Below are 13386 nucleotides of genomic sequence, written 5' to 3'. Positions count from 1 at the left end.
CCCTTGAAAAACCTCCGTCTTCACCTTTTCTTCTCTTCTTCAACCATTATATATAAACCTCCATTTCTTCTCTCTCTCTAAGTATTCATCTCTCACTAAATTCGTGTATTAATTGAGGCATCTATATATGTACATCGACCGCACCGATTAATCCGAAGCTGTTAAACCCTAATCCTATTCGGAATCTGATTATGAAAGCTTGACGATTGTACACCTCATTGCTGAATCTCTACTCAAAACTCAAGCTCTATAATCCTTTAATCAAAGGTATGGAGGTTTTGTTCGTTCGATCAATTCGATAAAGAAGTGGGGAAATTGAGTTTATTGGTAGTCTTCCGCTGTCAGGAGTTAGAACTAAGTTGAGTTGGCAATCGGGGATCGGTTTTGGGGGGTTTTCAGTTTTTGAAGTTCTGATTCTAGGGTTTAGGGTTTTTGGCGAGTGATGGATGATCTCGAAAAGGCAATTCTGATAAGCTTTGATGAATCTGGTACGATTAATTCACTGATAAAATTACAAGCAGCTGCCTTTATTCAGCAAGTTAAGGATACACCGTCAATCTGTAGCATATGTATAGAAAAGTTTTGTCTGTCGAACCTGGTGGAGGTTAAGTTTTGGTGTTTACAGTGCCTCCATGAGATTCTTCGAGTTAGGTACTCTTCAATGTCGTCGGAGGAGAAGGATTTGATTCGGAAATCTGTGTTCTCGATGGCTTGCGGTGAACCCGTCCATGCTAATGACACTAATTCGGTGAGGATTTTTGAGAGCCCGTCATTTGTAAAAAATAAGCTTGCTCAGGTTGTTGTAACATTGATTAATTATGAGTATCCGGAGATTTGGCCATCTGTTTTTGTTGATTTCTTGCATAAATTAAGTAAAGGGGCTGCTGTGATTGATATGTTTTGTCGGGTTTTGAATGTGATGGATGATGAGTTAATTAGCTTGGATTATCCGCGTAGCGGGAATGATGTGGCTGTGGCGGGGAGGATTAAGGATGCAATGAGAGTGCAATGCGTGCCTCAGATGGTTAGAGCCTGGTACGACATTGTTTTGATGTATAAGAATTCAGACCCGGACCTGTGTTCTAGTGTTTTGAATTCTATGAGGAAGTATGTTTCGTGGATTGACATAGGGTTGATAGCCAATGATGCATTCACTCAGTTACTGTTTGAACTTATGTTGGTGGATGGGTTACCAGATCAGCTTCGAGCTGCTGCATCTGGTGCTGTTCTCGCGGTGGTGTCAAAAAGGATGGAATTTAAATCAAAGCTTGCTCTTTTGCAAAGCCTTCAGATATCTAGGGTTTTTAGGTTGGTTACAGATGATAGTGGCTCAGAGTTGGTTTCTGGTGTGGCTTCATTGCTCACTGGGTATGCAACTGAAGTTTTGGAATGTTCGAAACATTTGGAGCCAGAGGATGGGAAAGAAGTTTCATTAGAACTTCTAAATGAGGTTTTGCCATCAGTTTTCAACATTATTCAGAATGGTGAAGTTGATTCAGCATTCAGCATTGTGCATTTTCTCTCAGTTTATGTTGGCACAATGAAAAACCATTCGACATTGACAGACAGGCAGCTGCTTCATTTGAGCCAGATACTGGAAGTGATCCGAATGCAGATTCAGTTTGATCCCATGTATCGAAATAATCTGGACATATTGGACAAGATTGGGCAGCAAGAAGCAGATAGGATGGCGGAGTTTCGGAAGGATTTATTTGTATTGATCCGTAATGTAGGCCGTGTTGCACCGGATCTGACTCAGGCATTCATAAAAAACTCACTGGGCAATTCTATGTCATCCTCAGAAGATAGAAATGTTGAAGAAGTTGAGGCTTCTCTTTCCTTATTTTATGCCCTCGGAGAATCATTAAGTGATGATGCTATGAGGACCGGTCTACTTGGTGAATTAATACCAATGCTGTTATCAACACGGTTTCCTTGCCACTCAAATAGACTTGTTGCGCATGTGTATTTGGATACAATAACAAGATATGTGAAGTATGTATCAGAGAATACACAATATATTCCAATTGCATTGCGTGCCTTTCTTGATGAGAGAGGTATACACCATCCAAATGTCAATGTCAGCAGAAGGGCGAGTTATCTCTTCATGAGGGTTGTCAAATTGCTAAAAGCAAAGCTTGTGCCTTACATTGAGACAATCTTGCAGGTAGCAGTTCAACTTCCTAGCTTTCTTATTTGTTCTTGCAATATATGCTTTAAAAGATGCTTCTATATTTGCTCTCTCTTGACACCTTTTATGCACATAAAATTCCAGAGCCTACAGGATACAGTTGCCCAATTTACAAGAATGGGCAGGGTCCCAAACGATGTTTCAGTATCTGAAGATGGAAGTCACATTTTTGAGGTCGGTTCTTTACATGGAGGTTTTTGATTCATTAAGATAGTTGATGTTGTTATCTGACGCTATCTTTTTGTTCTCTTAGGCAATTGGCTTGTTAATAGGGATGGAAGATGTACCCCCTGAGAAGCAATCTGATTATCTCTCTTCACTGCTGACTCCCCTTTGCCAGCAGGTCAAAATTGGCATATGACAGTATTTTTTCTTTAAGTTACAGTTGGGTTTTGTAGGGGACTATGGAGAAGGATTCCTACCTTTTTTGGATCTTGACTATGGTGGAAAAACCACGCTAAATTGCAATTTTTATGCTTTTGCAGGTTGAGGTGGCCCTCTTAAATGCTAAGCCTCAAAATCCTGAAGAGTCTCTTCTGCAGATTGAAAATATGCAGCAAATAGTCATGGCTATTAATGCTCTTAGCAAGGTGATCGTCGAGACCCAAGTTTCTTGTGTCATGTTGTTCAATTAGTTGGTTTAGCCCATTTCTATTTCGTTAACTGTAGTGTTGTTACAGGCTTTGTCTCATTTTGCCTATTTCGGTTGTTGCAATTATATTAGTTTAGGGCGACATAATACGCCTGATGATGTCACATTCTTTCTTGGCAACACATATTTCTGCTTATTTTGTTACCATAAGACATACTCTGTGTCTATGTGGGAAGCTTGCTTGCATTCTATATTTTGGGTCTGTAGAGATATGATGTATTAGCTATTTTATGCAAATATTTACTACACACTTATGACTTTTGCGTGATTAGGGCTTCAGTCAGCGTCTGGTAACTACTACCCGCCCTGGAATTGGTCTCATGTTCAAGAAGGTAATTTCTAGGCAACTACTAAGTTATGAATTGGCTATTATTCTTTTATACTACTTGATTTAGTAATCTAGTGTGGCTTGATTCAAATTTATTGGAGAAATGGCAAGTTACTATATTCCTATTATCATGTATTACATCAGCTAGCTTTCTCCCCTCTCATGACATAGATTATAGGTAAATACTGATAAAGATGTATTCATTCACAGTTCGACCCTCTTTTTCTCTTCATCCTTTTCATTTAGTTCATATACTTTTGTGCTTCACAAGAATCTAGAAGCAGAGATTTGTACGTATGTTTCTGTAATCTGGACATGTGGAGTTAGTTGCTATCGGTCTCTATTCATATGTGTACATACTGATGACTTGTTATTTATTCTAGACTTTGGATATTCTCCTGCAAATTCTTGTTGTCTTCCCAAAGGTAGAACCCCTGCGAAGTAAGGTAAGAATTGCAGATCTCTCCACTTGATGGCCATATTCCAAACTCTACCTAACGACACATTTTTTTCTAGGTTACCTCTTTCATTCATCGTATGGTGGACACTCTAGGACCTTCAATATTTCCTTATCTTCCGAATGCACTGGGCCAGTTGCTAATAGAAAGTGAGGTATAATGATTTGTCTCTTAATCGTTTTTTCTTGAATCTTCTATTTATTTTACTACTTTTAATTTTATATACTAAACTTTGTGTGGGGATGTAATGGTCAGTTACTGATAAAAGTTATGCTGAGTTCTTGTGTTCATATGTTCTGAAATAAAAAGTACCCTTTTGCCTTGATGTTTTGGACTTTCTGGTGTCTGTGGTTTTATATGGTTGATGATTTTACATTTGCAGCAACATCTTCAGCTAAATGGGCTGAGTGCATGTTTGATCATCAGGCTTGTATGGTTTAGATACACTTCTATTGTATGGAAACTATACTTTCGACTAAGTATATGGTCATATGTTTTCCTCAGCCTCATTAAATACTTATTGATTTGAGGTTGGGGTTAATAAATGAACTTGTTTTCTCTATAATGTCCTCAGTTATTAGTGAGCTATAGTAAAGTTATATGCATGATCCATGTAATCTATTTGAGTATTTTCCATTCTGTTGTCTATGTTGTAAAGTGATGACATCAATCTTTATAATGCTTTATTGCAGCCAAAGGAATTGGTGGGTTTTCTTGTACTTCTTAATCAGCTTATCTGCAAATTTGGTGCTGAAGTCCGCGACATATTGGAAGCTGTTTACCCTGTTATTGCTAGTAGGGCATTCAGTATTCTCCCAAGAAATGATATTCAGTCAGGGCCAGGCAGCTGTGGTGAGGTATGTTATCAGTGAACTAGTTCCTGATGTTATTTTGAGTTGATAAGATGGAAAATTATCATTACATGGGCTGTGCAGCAAGATCTGAGATGGGCTTAATCTCAAGTTAACACACATGGTAAAATTGAAGTGGATAAGCAGTTGGACGACGTTGATGAGTATTATTTGCCCTCTGTTGGCTGGAAGCTTGGAATTCTTGAATACAGTTTTAGTCATAGTGCCCAGGGAAAGTTGCCTTCGAGCATAATCTTATAACTTTAACTTAATTTTATCTTTAGGTGTTTGAATTGCTTGTTCAATTTCTTGTGTGGAGATATGTCTATGGCCTTTTCCCAAAATTTGTTTTGTCTCTTTATCATAATAACAGCCTGCCTGAAATGTCATCAACTCATCATTTCAGTGGCAATCGTAGCTTTATTAGATATGCATTATGGCCAATGTATCAGTTAGGCTGATGTCTTCTTCTAATGCAAATCTCTCCATTTCAGCTCACAGTCAACTTCTTTGTGAATCTTAATATGCATTTTTTTCTCAGGAAATCCGTGAATTGCAAGAGCTTCAGAAAACAGTCTTTATATTTCTGAATGTTATTGCTACACATGAGCTTTCATCGGTCTTCCTATCCCCTAAAAGTAGTACGCACCTGGATTTGATGATGCAGTTGCTGTTATATAATTGTTGTAATCATAAGGATATCACTATTAGAAAGGTACATTGCCTAATTCTCGCATTTCATGTCACAAGCTTTGTGCTCTTTTCTATTTTTACGTGGGTTAACAAACTATGTATATCTTTCAGGCATGTGTTCAAGTATTCATCAGGTTAATCAAAGATTGGTGCACTGGTCCTTACGGAAAAGAAACGGTATCAGACATGGACTACTTATAATTTATGCTTTACCGTTCTATTCAGAAAAACTGAAAGTAGGTCTATTTTTCAGGTGCCTGGTTTTCAGCGGTTCATAATCGAGACATTTGCAGTCAACTGTTGTCTGTACAGTGTGCTGGATAAATCCTTTGAGTTTCGTGATGCAAATACTGTAAGCTCAAACAGATCTTATGCACGTATCATAACATTTACCATTCATTGATTCAATATTGTATGACTTTTGGATTTTACCAAATTAAGTATATATACGTAAGTATTATTATCTCTCTGTTTGTATCTACTATGTATCTTATGTCATTCGTCCTTTGCCATGCCTTAACACATCCATTTTTTCTTCTTTTGGCATTTTTTTGACAGGTCCTCTTGTTTGGTGAAATAGTAACAGCCCAAAAGGTCATGTATGAGAAATTCGGCAATGATTTCCTTCTTCATTTTGTATCAAAGTGTTTTCCAAGTATTCATTGCCCTCAAGACTTGGCAGAGCAGTATTGTCAAAAGCTGCAGGTACTATCTAACGCTTTCAACAGTTTTCTGTCGTGCTTCCAAATAAATTAAACTTGGATTAATTTTCAGGTCCTTCATAATTGAATATGCATCAGAAGTTCTATAGCATCCTCCTTTTTTATTAGTTGGGTGATGGGTACACACTAGGCTACAAGTCGTGGTAGAAGCTCTGTAGCATCTGACTGGATTTAAAATTGTATGCTTGTTAAACTTACACAGAGTCACGCAGACTAATTCTCATCTTAAAAAACGACAGTTAGTTAACTCAGGAATCCATGCCCACAGAGAGATAGAAGTTCAGCTGAATGAGAGTAGTGTATTACTGCAGCTTTGTCCATGATGAAATTAGTATTTTACTTCACTAGATGTTAATTATGCAGCTACAATTTTATTTGATGTGTGTGTGCTTAAATACAGACCAAAATTTGTGATGATTTGATATGGCATTGTTTTTGTTATCAGGCCAATGACTTCAAGGCACTGAAATCCTTCTACCAATCCCTCATAGAAAGGTTGAGACCATTACAAAATGGCAGCTTGGTTTTCAGATAACAAAATGTCCCGTATTCTTTCTGGCTCTGTGTTGTTCGAAGGGTCCTAACAGCTATTGCTGTTCAATATTTATCCCTCGAAAGGTTGGTCACCAATTACTTTTCTCGTGAATGGCCCTCCAAATCAACTCTTACAATTGTTGCGCCTACTTAATTTCCTGAAAATTGCAGGTCTCTTTTCGTGTAAATATAATTCGTTTGGTCATCATGGATGCTGGAGATCTATGGATGTTCGTTATTTCCATGTGACATCAGTTTTGTTTCGTTTCTTTGGTGTCGCGTCATTTGGTAGAGAGCTTCAGCAAACAACACACGCTCAAGAAGGTGGCGACGACGACGAATCTGAACCTCAGGTTCTGTGTTTCATATAATGAGGGAATAGTAGATCTGGTTTTAAAACTTCTACATTCCTTTTGTGAAAATGAGCAGATTTTGTTTTCATCAAATGTTTTTCGTAGCTGTTACACGAGCTTCATTTCATTCGTTGTTTTCGTACAAAGCGACCCCATCTATGATCGTATTGAGCTGCTTTCCCCTATGCTCATTTTCTTCTTGAAAATGTTTGTTGTTTGCTCAAGTGTGGATGGATGGCTTTTCGAGATTTCCTCTCCTTTTTAGAATTTATTCTATATGTTTAGACTATATATATATTTTTTTTAATGATAGGCTGTTTTTTTTGGAGACAAAGTAGAAAGCTAGCTACGAGATTCCGAAAGTTCATTTAATGATGATGATCATGAAGTTGATAATGGTTTGTGTATAATAATTTCCAATTCAATATGAACATACATATAATCTGAACAATTGGAGTTTTCAAAATTCTGTAGATTTTTGTTGACAATCTCTCTAATATCATTGATTCACATAAAAAGTCGATTCACCTCCTTAAGGCACTGATATTCACATAAAAATATATTGACTAGTGTTCACAAACTTCAATATTCAAACTTCACTCACAATAATATTTATAATTATCAATTATTATTCACAAACTTTTAAAACTTGTGTTGTTTTCAAAATGATAATGATATTATGAACGGAGAAAGTAAACATCTAACAATAACAAAATGAAATCTAAATCCACTACATGCTAGTGGTTTGATTCAAATTATATTAACAATGATATGACTAAATTAAATCAATCTTAAAAATTATTACTCCATTTCGCTTTTTGTAGTTTTTTCTTTTGACACGTAAATTAAGAGAAATATATAAAATTTATAAAAGTTGTGAACTTCATACCGTTTTAAGAGTTAATTATTGCATTTTATGAAAATAAGTCATTTTATAAAAAAAATGAGCCATTCTTCGTTTGAAGTGACTCATTTTTTATTTTGATCCGTTTACTATTTTGTGATATAATTTATAAAAAAAATTCTTAAAAAATTATAAGTTCTATTATTTTTATTCAATTTAAATATTCTTCTTAATCATGTGTTAGAGCATCCACAACGCCTTACTCGATCTCCCCTACTCGAGTAAGGGCGAGATCGAGTAGGGCGATGCAGCCCCCCCCTACTCGAGTGCTACCCGATAGAACGGGTAAGCATGATGCGCCTAAAATCAGGCGTGTGTTTTACACACGCCACAATAATAATAAAAAAAATCAAATTCAAATTTCATTCCAACGGCTTTGTCTGATTTTTTTTTCTTTTTTTTTGCCTTCAACGGCTATTTTGACGATTTTTCCTTTTTTTTTAATTTCCTATCTATAAATACCCCTAAACTCCTTCTTCATTCACACAACAACAATTCTTCTCCTTCAATCTTTCAATATTTCCTTTTTTTTCTTCAAAAAATGGCGGAACCGGTGCACGATTTTTCGTCCAATTCATCCGACGGTGTAGCTCAAGCGATCATGGACGAGATAAAGTTGCACAAACAATTGATGTCTCAAATCTACTCCCAACCGGCGCCGGAACGTGTTAAACGTCCCCGGTCTTACGTCCACGGTGATCATGAGGATGCCCATCTACGTCTTATGCAAGACTACTTCAACGACAATCCGACGTACGAGCCTACATTTTTCCGACGTCGTTTTTGAATGCAGAAGGAGCTGTTCTTGCGCATCGTGGAAGTTGTTCAAGGTGTGGATAGTTACTTCCAGATGAGCAGTGATGCAATAGGTCGGAACTCTTTCACGTTTTTGTAGAAATGCACGGCGGCTATCCGCCAATTAGCCACCGGCGTCAGTGCGGATACGTTTGATGAGTATCTCAAGGTGGCCGAATCGACGGGGCGTGTATGCCTCAAGAGATTCTGCAAGACTGTCATCCGAGCTTACAGAGACAAGTATCTTCGCCGTCCAACGCCGGAGGACATCCAACGCCTTCTTCAGATGCATAAAGCGCGATACGGATTTCCCGGGATGCTCGAGAGTCTTGATTGTATGCATTGGGCGTGGAAGAATTGCCCAAAGGCGTGACACGGCGCATATACACTCGGTGATCAAGAAGAGCCGACCTTGATCTTGGAGGCCGTTGCATCCCACGATATGTGGATTTGGCACGCCTTCTTCGGTGTCGCTGGTTCGAATAACGACTTCAACGTTCTGAACCAATCGTCTCTCTTCGCCAACGTGTTGGATGGAACGGCGGCGCCGGTGCTCTTTGAGGCCAATCGACGCTACTACCAGATGGGCTACTACTTGTGCGATGGCATATATCCGGAGTGGTGTTGTTTCGTCAAGAGTCCACCGATGGCGACCAATCCGAAGGAGGCGAGTTTCAAGAAGATGCAAGAATCGGCACGAAAGGATATCGAACGTGTCTTTGGAGTCCTTCAAGCTCGGTGGGGAATCATTCGAAGCCCGTCACGTAATTGGTACGTGGAGGTGGAGCATCTTAAGGACATTATGATGTGTTGCATCATTCTCCACAACATGATTGTGGATCACGAAGGTGAAGCGGCTACCAATTGGAGAGATGACGACGCAGGACACGGGGCGTCTAGCAGTGACTCGACGGAGAGTGTTGGAGCAACCCCGGTTTCCTTCGATTTGATGGAGCACATTTGGGCACGTCTCGGACCTCTAGGACCGGAATAGTTATTTTAGGAATTGTTTTTATTTAATTAAGTTTTATGTAATTTTTAGGATTTTAAAATTAATGCAATTTAAATTTGAATTAAATTGTGTAATTTAAATTTGAGCAATTAAATTTAAATGAAAAGCATAAAAATCAAAACTAAAAAAATCAAGTAAACTATCAAGTAACCCCAGTGTGGCCTCCTTGCTCATTGTGGACCCCTCCTATCAAGTAAGCTATCAAGTAGGCTATCAAGTAAGCCCATTGCGGATGTTCTTAAAAACAAATGAGTCACAAATAATGTGATTAATTTGATTAAGAGAGAAACAAGTTAGTTATTTTTTTATTCTCAAATTTTGAAATAGGACACTTAGAAAGGAACAATAAATTTATCTTAATAGGACACTTAAAATTTAAAAAAAACAGAGGGAGTATGTAGTAGTAGTAATTATTTATAAATTTTTGAGTGTGACCTCTCCGTTCCGTCCCTCTCGGTCCATAGCTTTTTGTGAACTTCCATAGACGCTCAACTTTTGAGAATTTAGAAACACCGTCTCATTTTCATTCCCATATTCTGCATTCTCAATAGCTAAAACACAATTTCAAAATCATGGCGGCTTATGCATCTCTCCTTTCTCTTATGAATATCATAGATACCCTTAAGCTTCATCCTTGCCCTCCTATTTCTCTCCCTTTTAAACAAGTTCAGTCTCTCATTGAAAAAGTTTGTTTCCTGCTCGAATTTCTCGAAGCCTACAACCCTCATCTTGGCTACACCACAGAAGCAGATCCCTTGGAGAGTCGCATTGCAGATGCAGCTCATGCGGCCGAAGACGTGATCGAATCTCATATTGTGGATCAGATCACAAGTGATGGGGGAAAGATTAGCTCCGACGCCTTGCATCAAGCTCTGGAGAAGGTGATCAAAGAAATGGCGTTGATCCAAAAAGAGGCCATGGAAGTCAAACAGACTCAAAATCAGCCCCGCATAAAGTCAACGCCTTCAGATTCAATGGAACTTGCTTCAATTTCGCAGAAGAAGAAGAGTAGGATGGTGGGTGCTGACGATCTCAAGCTTCAAATGATGGATAAGCTCACTTCTGATTGCCGTGATCTACAAATCATTCCAATTGTAGGAATGGGCGGCTCTGGTAAGACCACTCTTGCTAGAAACATTTATCAAGAACGTCTTATTAAGGAGCATTTTTATGTTTGTGGTTGGGCTACCATCTCTCAAGAATATAGCATTCGAGAAATTCTCATACAAGTTCTTGGAGAATTAATTAACGAATATAGTAAACATTCTAGGGAAGATAAGTTAGGCGAGATGTTACATAAACATCTGTTTGGTCGAAAATACTTGATTGTAATGGATGATATGTGGAGTATTGAGGCTTGGGATAGAGTTATGAGGTATTTTCCAGACAACAAAAATGGTAGCAGAATTGTAATAACAACTAGGCTAGCAAACTTGGCTGTTGAGTTAGCCAGCTCTAATAGCCTCAAGATGAGGTTTTTGGATGAGGCTGATAGTTGGGATCTTCTCTCCAAAATTGTGTTTGGTGAGGAAAGTTGCCCTCTTGAATTGGAGGAAATCGGAAAAAAGATTGGAAAAAGTTGCAAAGGACTTCCATTGTCAATTGTTGTAGTGGGAGGGCTTTTGGCCAAGTCCAAACATGCAAGAGAGTTTTGGGAATACATAGGGGAAAACTTGAATGCAACTGTTAATTTAGAGGATGATGAACGTTGCTTGAAAATATTGTACATGAGTTACAGGCAATTGCCGGTACATTTGAAACCATGTTTTCTCTATATGGGAGTTTTTCCGGAGGATAAACCGATTCATATCTCAAAGCTTATTAAGCTATGGGTTGCCGAAGGATTTCTAAAGCCTATAGCAGGAATAAGCTTGGAAGATATAGGAAAAGAGTACTTGAATGGCCTAATCAGTAGAAACCTCATTTTGATTCATGAACTAGGCAGCACCGGAAGCATAAAATACTGCAAGATTCATGATCTCTTGAGAGATTTCTGCCTGAGAGAGGCTCAAAAGGAAAGGTTTTATGGTGTAGTGAGACAAGATACGTCTCAAGAAACTATGAATGCCCAACGCCGCCTTGTTGTTTCTAACAACACATCGGAGGAGAAAGTCTCGGATGCCTTGCAGTCAATGTCACTAGCTCGTTCTTTGATATGGGATTTTGGGGAAGCTCCACCATCACTAAATTTTAGATTGTTGAGGATATTGGTCACATGTAGTTCTCGATCTACTAAAGCATATAGCCTAGAAGAATATATGCTTCGACTAGTTAACTCGCGATATCTAGATATTAGCGCCCAATGGGGGCGCGCGAGAGGATTCCCTTCTTCAGTCAATCTGCTTTGGAATCTACAGACATTGATTGTTGACACACTCCAAGGCCTTATTGCACCAGCTGAAATTTGGCACATGCCTCAAATTAGGCATGTCCATTGGAGAGGGCTAAGTCTCCCAGATCCGAGCGGCCAAGGTGACATTGTCTTGAGAGACTTACAAACACTTGTGACAATAAAAGATTTCAAGTGTAGCAAAGAGGTGGTTAAGCGAATTCCCAATATCAAGAAATTGCGAGTATCTTATGAGAGACTTAGGGAAAGTTGTCTTAGCAATCTTGTATGTCTAGATAAACTCGAGTCCTTTGGCTGCTTTTGTTTTCCAAAGACCAATGCTGATTATCTGGCATGCCTTAACTTCCCAAATTCGCTCAAGAAGTTGTCTCTACAAAGTGGATTCTGGCGATGTTGGGATGCCATATTGCAAAAGATAGGTAGATTGCCACTTCTCGAGAAGCTCAAACTCTACTATGGGTCTTTTGGAGGGTCCTCGTGGGAAACGAGTGAAGGGCAATTCCGCAGCCTTAAATTCTTGGAACTTCACGAGTGTGATGAACTAGAATTCTGGAAAACGGAGAGCTCCCACTTTCCACGCCTTGAACACCTTGTACTTCACCGATTGTTCTTGTTACAGGAGATTCCTTTAGATTTTGCAGAATCATCGACACTTAGATATATTGACTTGAAGTTTTGCAGTGATTCTGCTGTCGTTTCTGCTAAGAGAATACTAGAGGAACAGGAGGAATTACAAGGGGAAGTAACCCTCCAAGTCGGAATTATGCTATCAAGAAAGAACGAAGCACTGGAGAGTTTGGCAAGTCCCGACTTTCGTGTGTTGATTGCTGGGAGTAACTAAGGTACAATGACACAGATTAATTCTTGTTATTTATAATACTATGACAAATTGGATCATCTGTAAAAAAAAATAGTAAAAAATTAATTGAGTCTGAAATGATTAATAATTTGTTGCATTTATTCAAAATTTCTTAGCCAATTTGCTGTATATAGTATTTATATTAATTAGTTTTGCCCCATTCTTCTTGGTTTGGCTTTAGTTGTTTGTTGATTGTTTATACTTTCTGTGCTTCAGATGCTATCTATCAAGAATGCACCTCAACTGGGACGGATGCAGGAATTTATTTTGAAGGGGGCCTTACTGTTGTGGTTTCTAGCAAGAACAGGGAAGAACCAAGTTATATTTTTGTAAATTTATATGGATATTTATAGTGCAGTGTTAATAAACATAGGAAGATGATTCCTCTTGCTTTCATCAATCACAATTATTAAAGTCATAAATGATAACTGGAGAATCCAAATTTGCATCTCTAGTTTTTAGTTCTGTTTCTCATGCTATCTATGATCTTCGTGAATTCCTTTTAATTCTGGAATGTGAATCTTTGCAAAATATCGTCTTCAATAATCCTATGATTGTTATCCAATTCCTGATATATTAGGTAATTCTTAATTTCTTCGACTTTTGTTTTGTGGAACACCTTTTATTCAAAAAATTATGATGCCTGAGGCATCCTTTGTCTAAAAAGGGCGTGATTGATACTAT

At 38.3% G+C, this 13386-nt stretch overlaps 2 protein-coding genes across 3 annotated transcripts; both read left to right on the top strand.

Moving 5' to 3' along the window:
• LOC131004124 (exportin-T) lies at positions 1-6988 on the top strand. Of its 2 annotated transcripts, XM_057930732.1 has the most exons (14): positions 1-2167; positions 2276-2365; positions 2445-2534; positions 2677-2781; positions 3116-3175; positions 3555-3617; positions 3688-3783; positions 4322-4486; positions 5022-5195; positions 5285-5350; positions 5427-5525; positions 5732-5878; positions 6341-6513; positions 6601-6988. In XM_057930732.1, exons 1-13 carry the CDS (start codon positions 443-445, stop codon positions 6428-6430), a joined length of 2970 nt encoding a protein of 989 aa, XP_057786715.1. In that variant the 5' UTR covers positions 1-442; the 3' UTR covers positions 6431-6513; positions 6601-6988. The 2 variants fall into 2 exon arrangements, with proteins under 2 accessions (XP_057786715.1, XP_057786716.1); XM_057930733.1 differs by lacking the exons at positions 5022-5195; positions 5285-5350; positions 5427-5525; ... (1 more) ...; positions 6341-6513; positions 6601-6988 and adding an exon at positions 4565-5014 and having other exon boundaries at positions 16-2167.
• A 2946-nt stretch (positions 6989-9934) lies between these two features.
• Positions 9935-13156, top strand: LOC131004144 (putative late blight resistance protein homolog R1A-10). The gene is made up of 2 exons (XM_057930754.1): positions 9935-12685; positions 12919-13156. The coding sequence occupies exon 1, from the start codon at positions 10066-10068 to the stop codon at positions 12682-12684; it is 2619 nt and encodes an 872-aa protein (XP_057786737.1). The 5' UTR covers positions 9935-10065; the 3' UTR covers position 12685; positions 12919-13156.
• The last annotated feature ends 230 nt before the right edge of the window (positions 13157-13386 follow it).

Source organism: Salvia miltiorrhiza, unplaced genomic scaffold, assembly GCF_028751815.1.
Source record: "Salvia miltiorrhiza cultivar Shanhuang (shh) unplaced genomic scaffold, IMPLAD_Smil_shh original_scaffold_326, whole genome shotgun sequence".
Lineage (NCBI taxonomy): Eukaryota > Viridiplantae > Streptophyta > Magnoliopsida > Lamiales > Lamiaceae > Salvia > Salvia miltiorrhiza.
The sequence above is the reverse complement of the archived record's forward strand: the minus strand, read 5'-3'. Positions and strand labels throughout refer to the sequence as shown.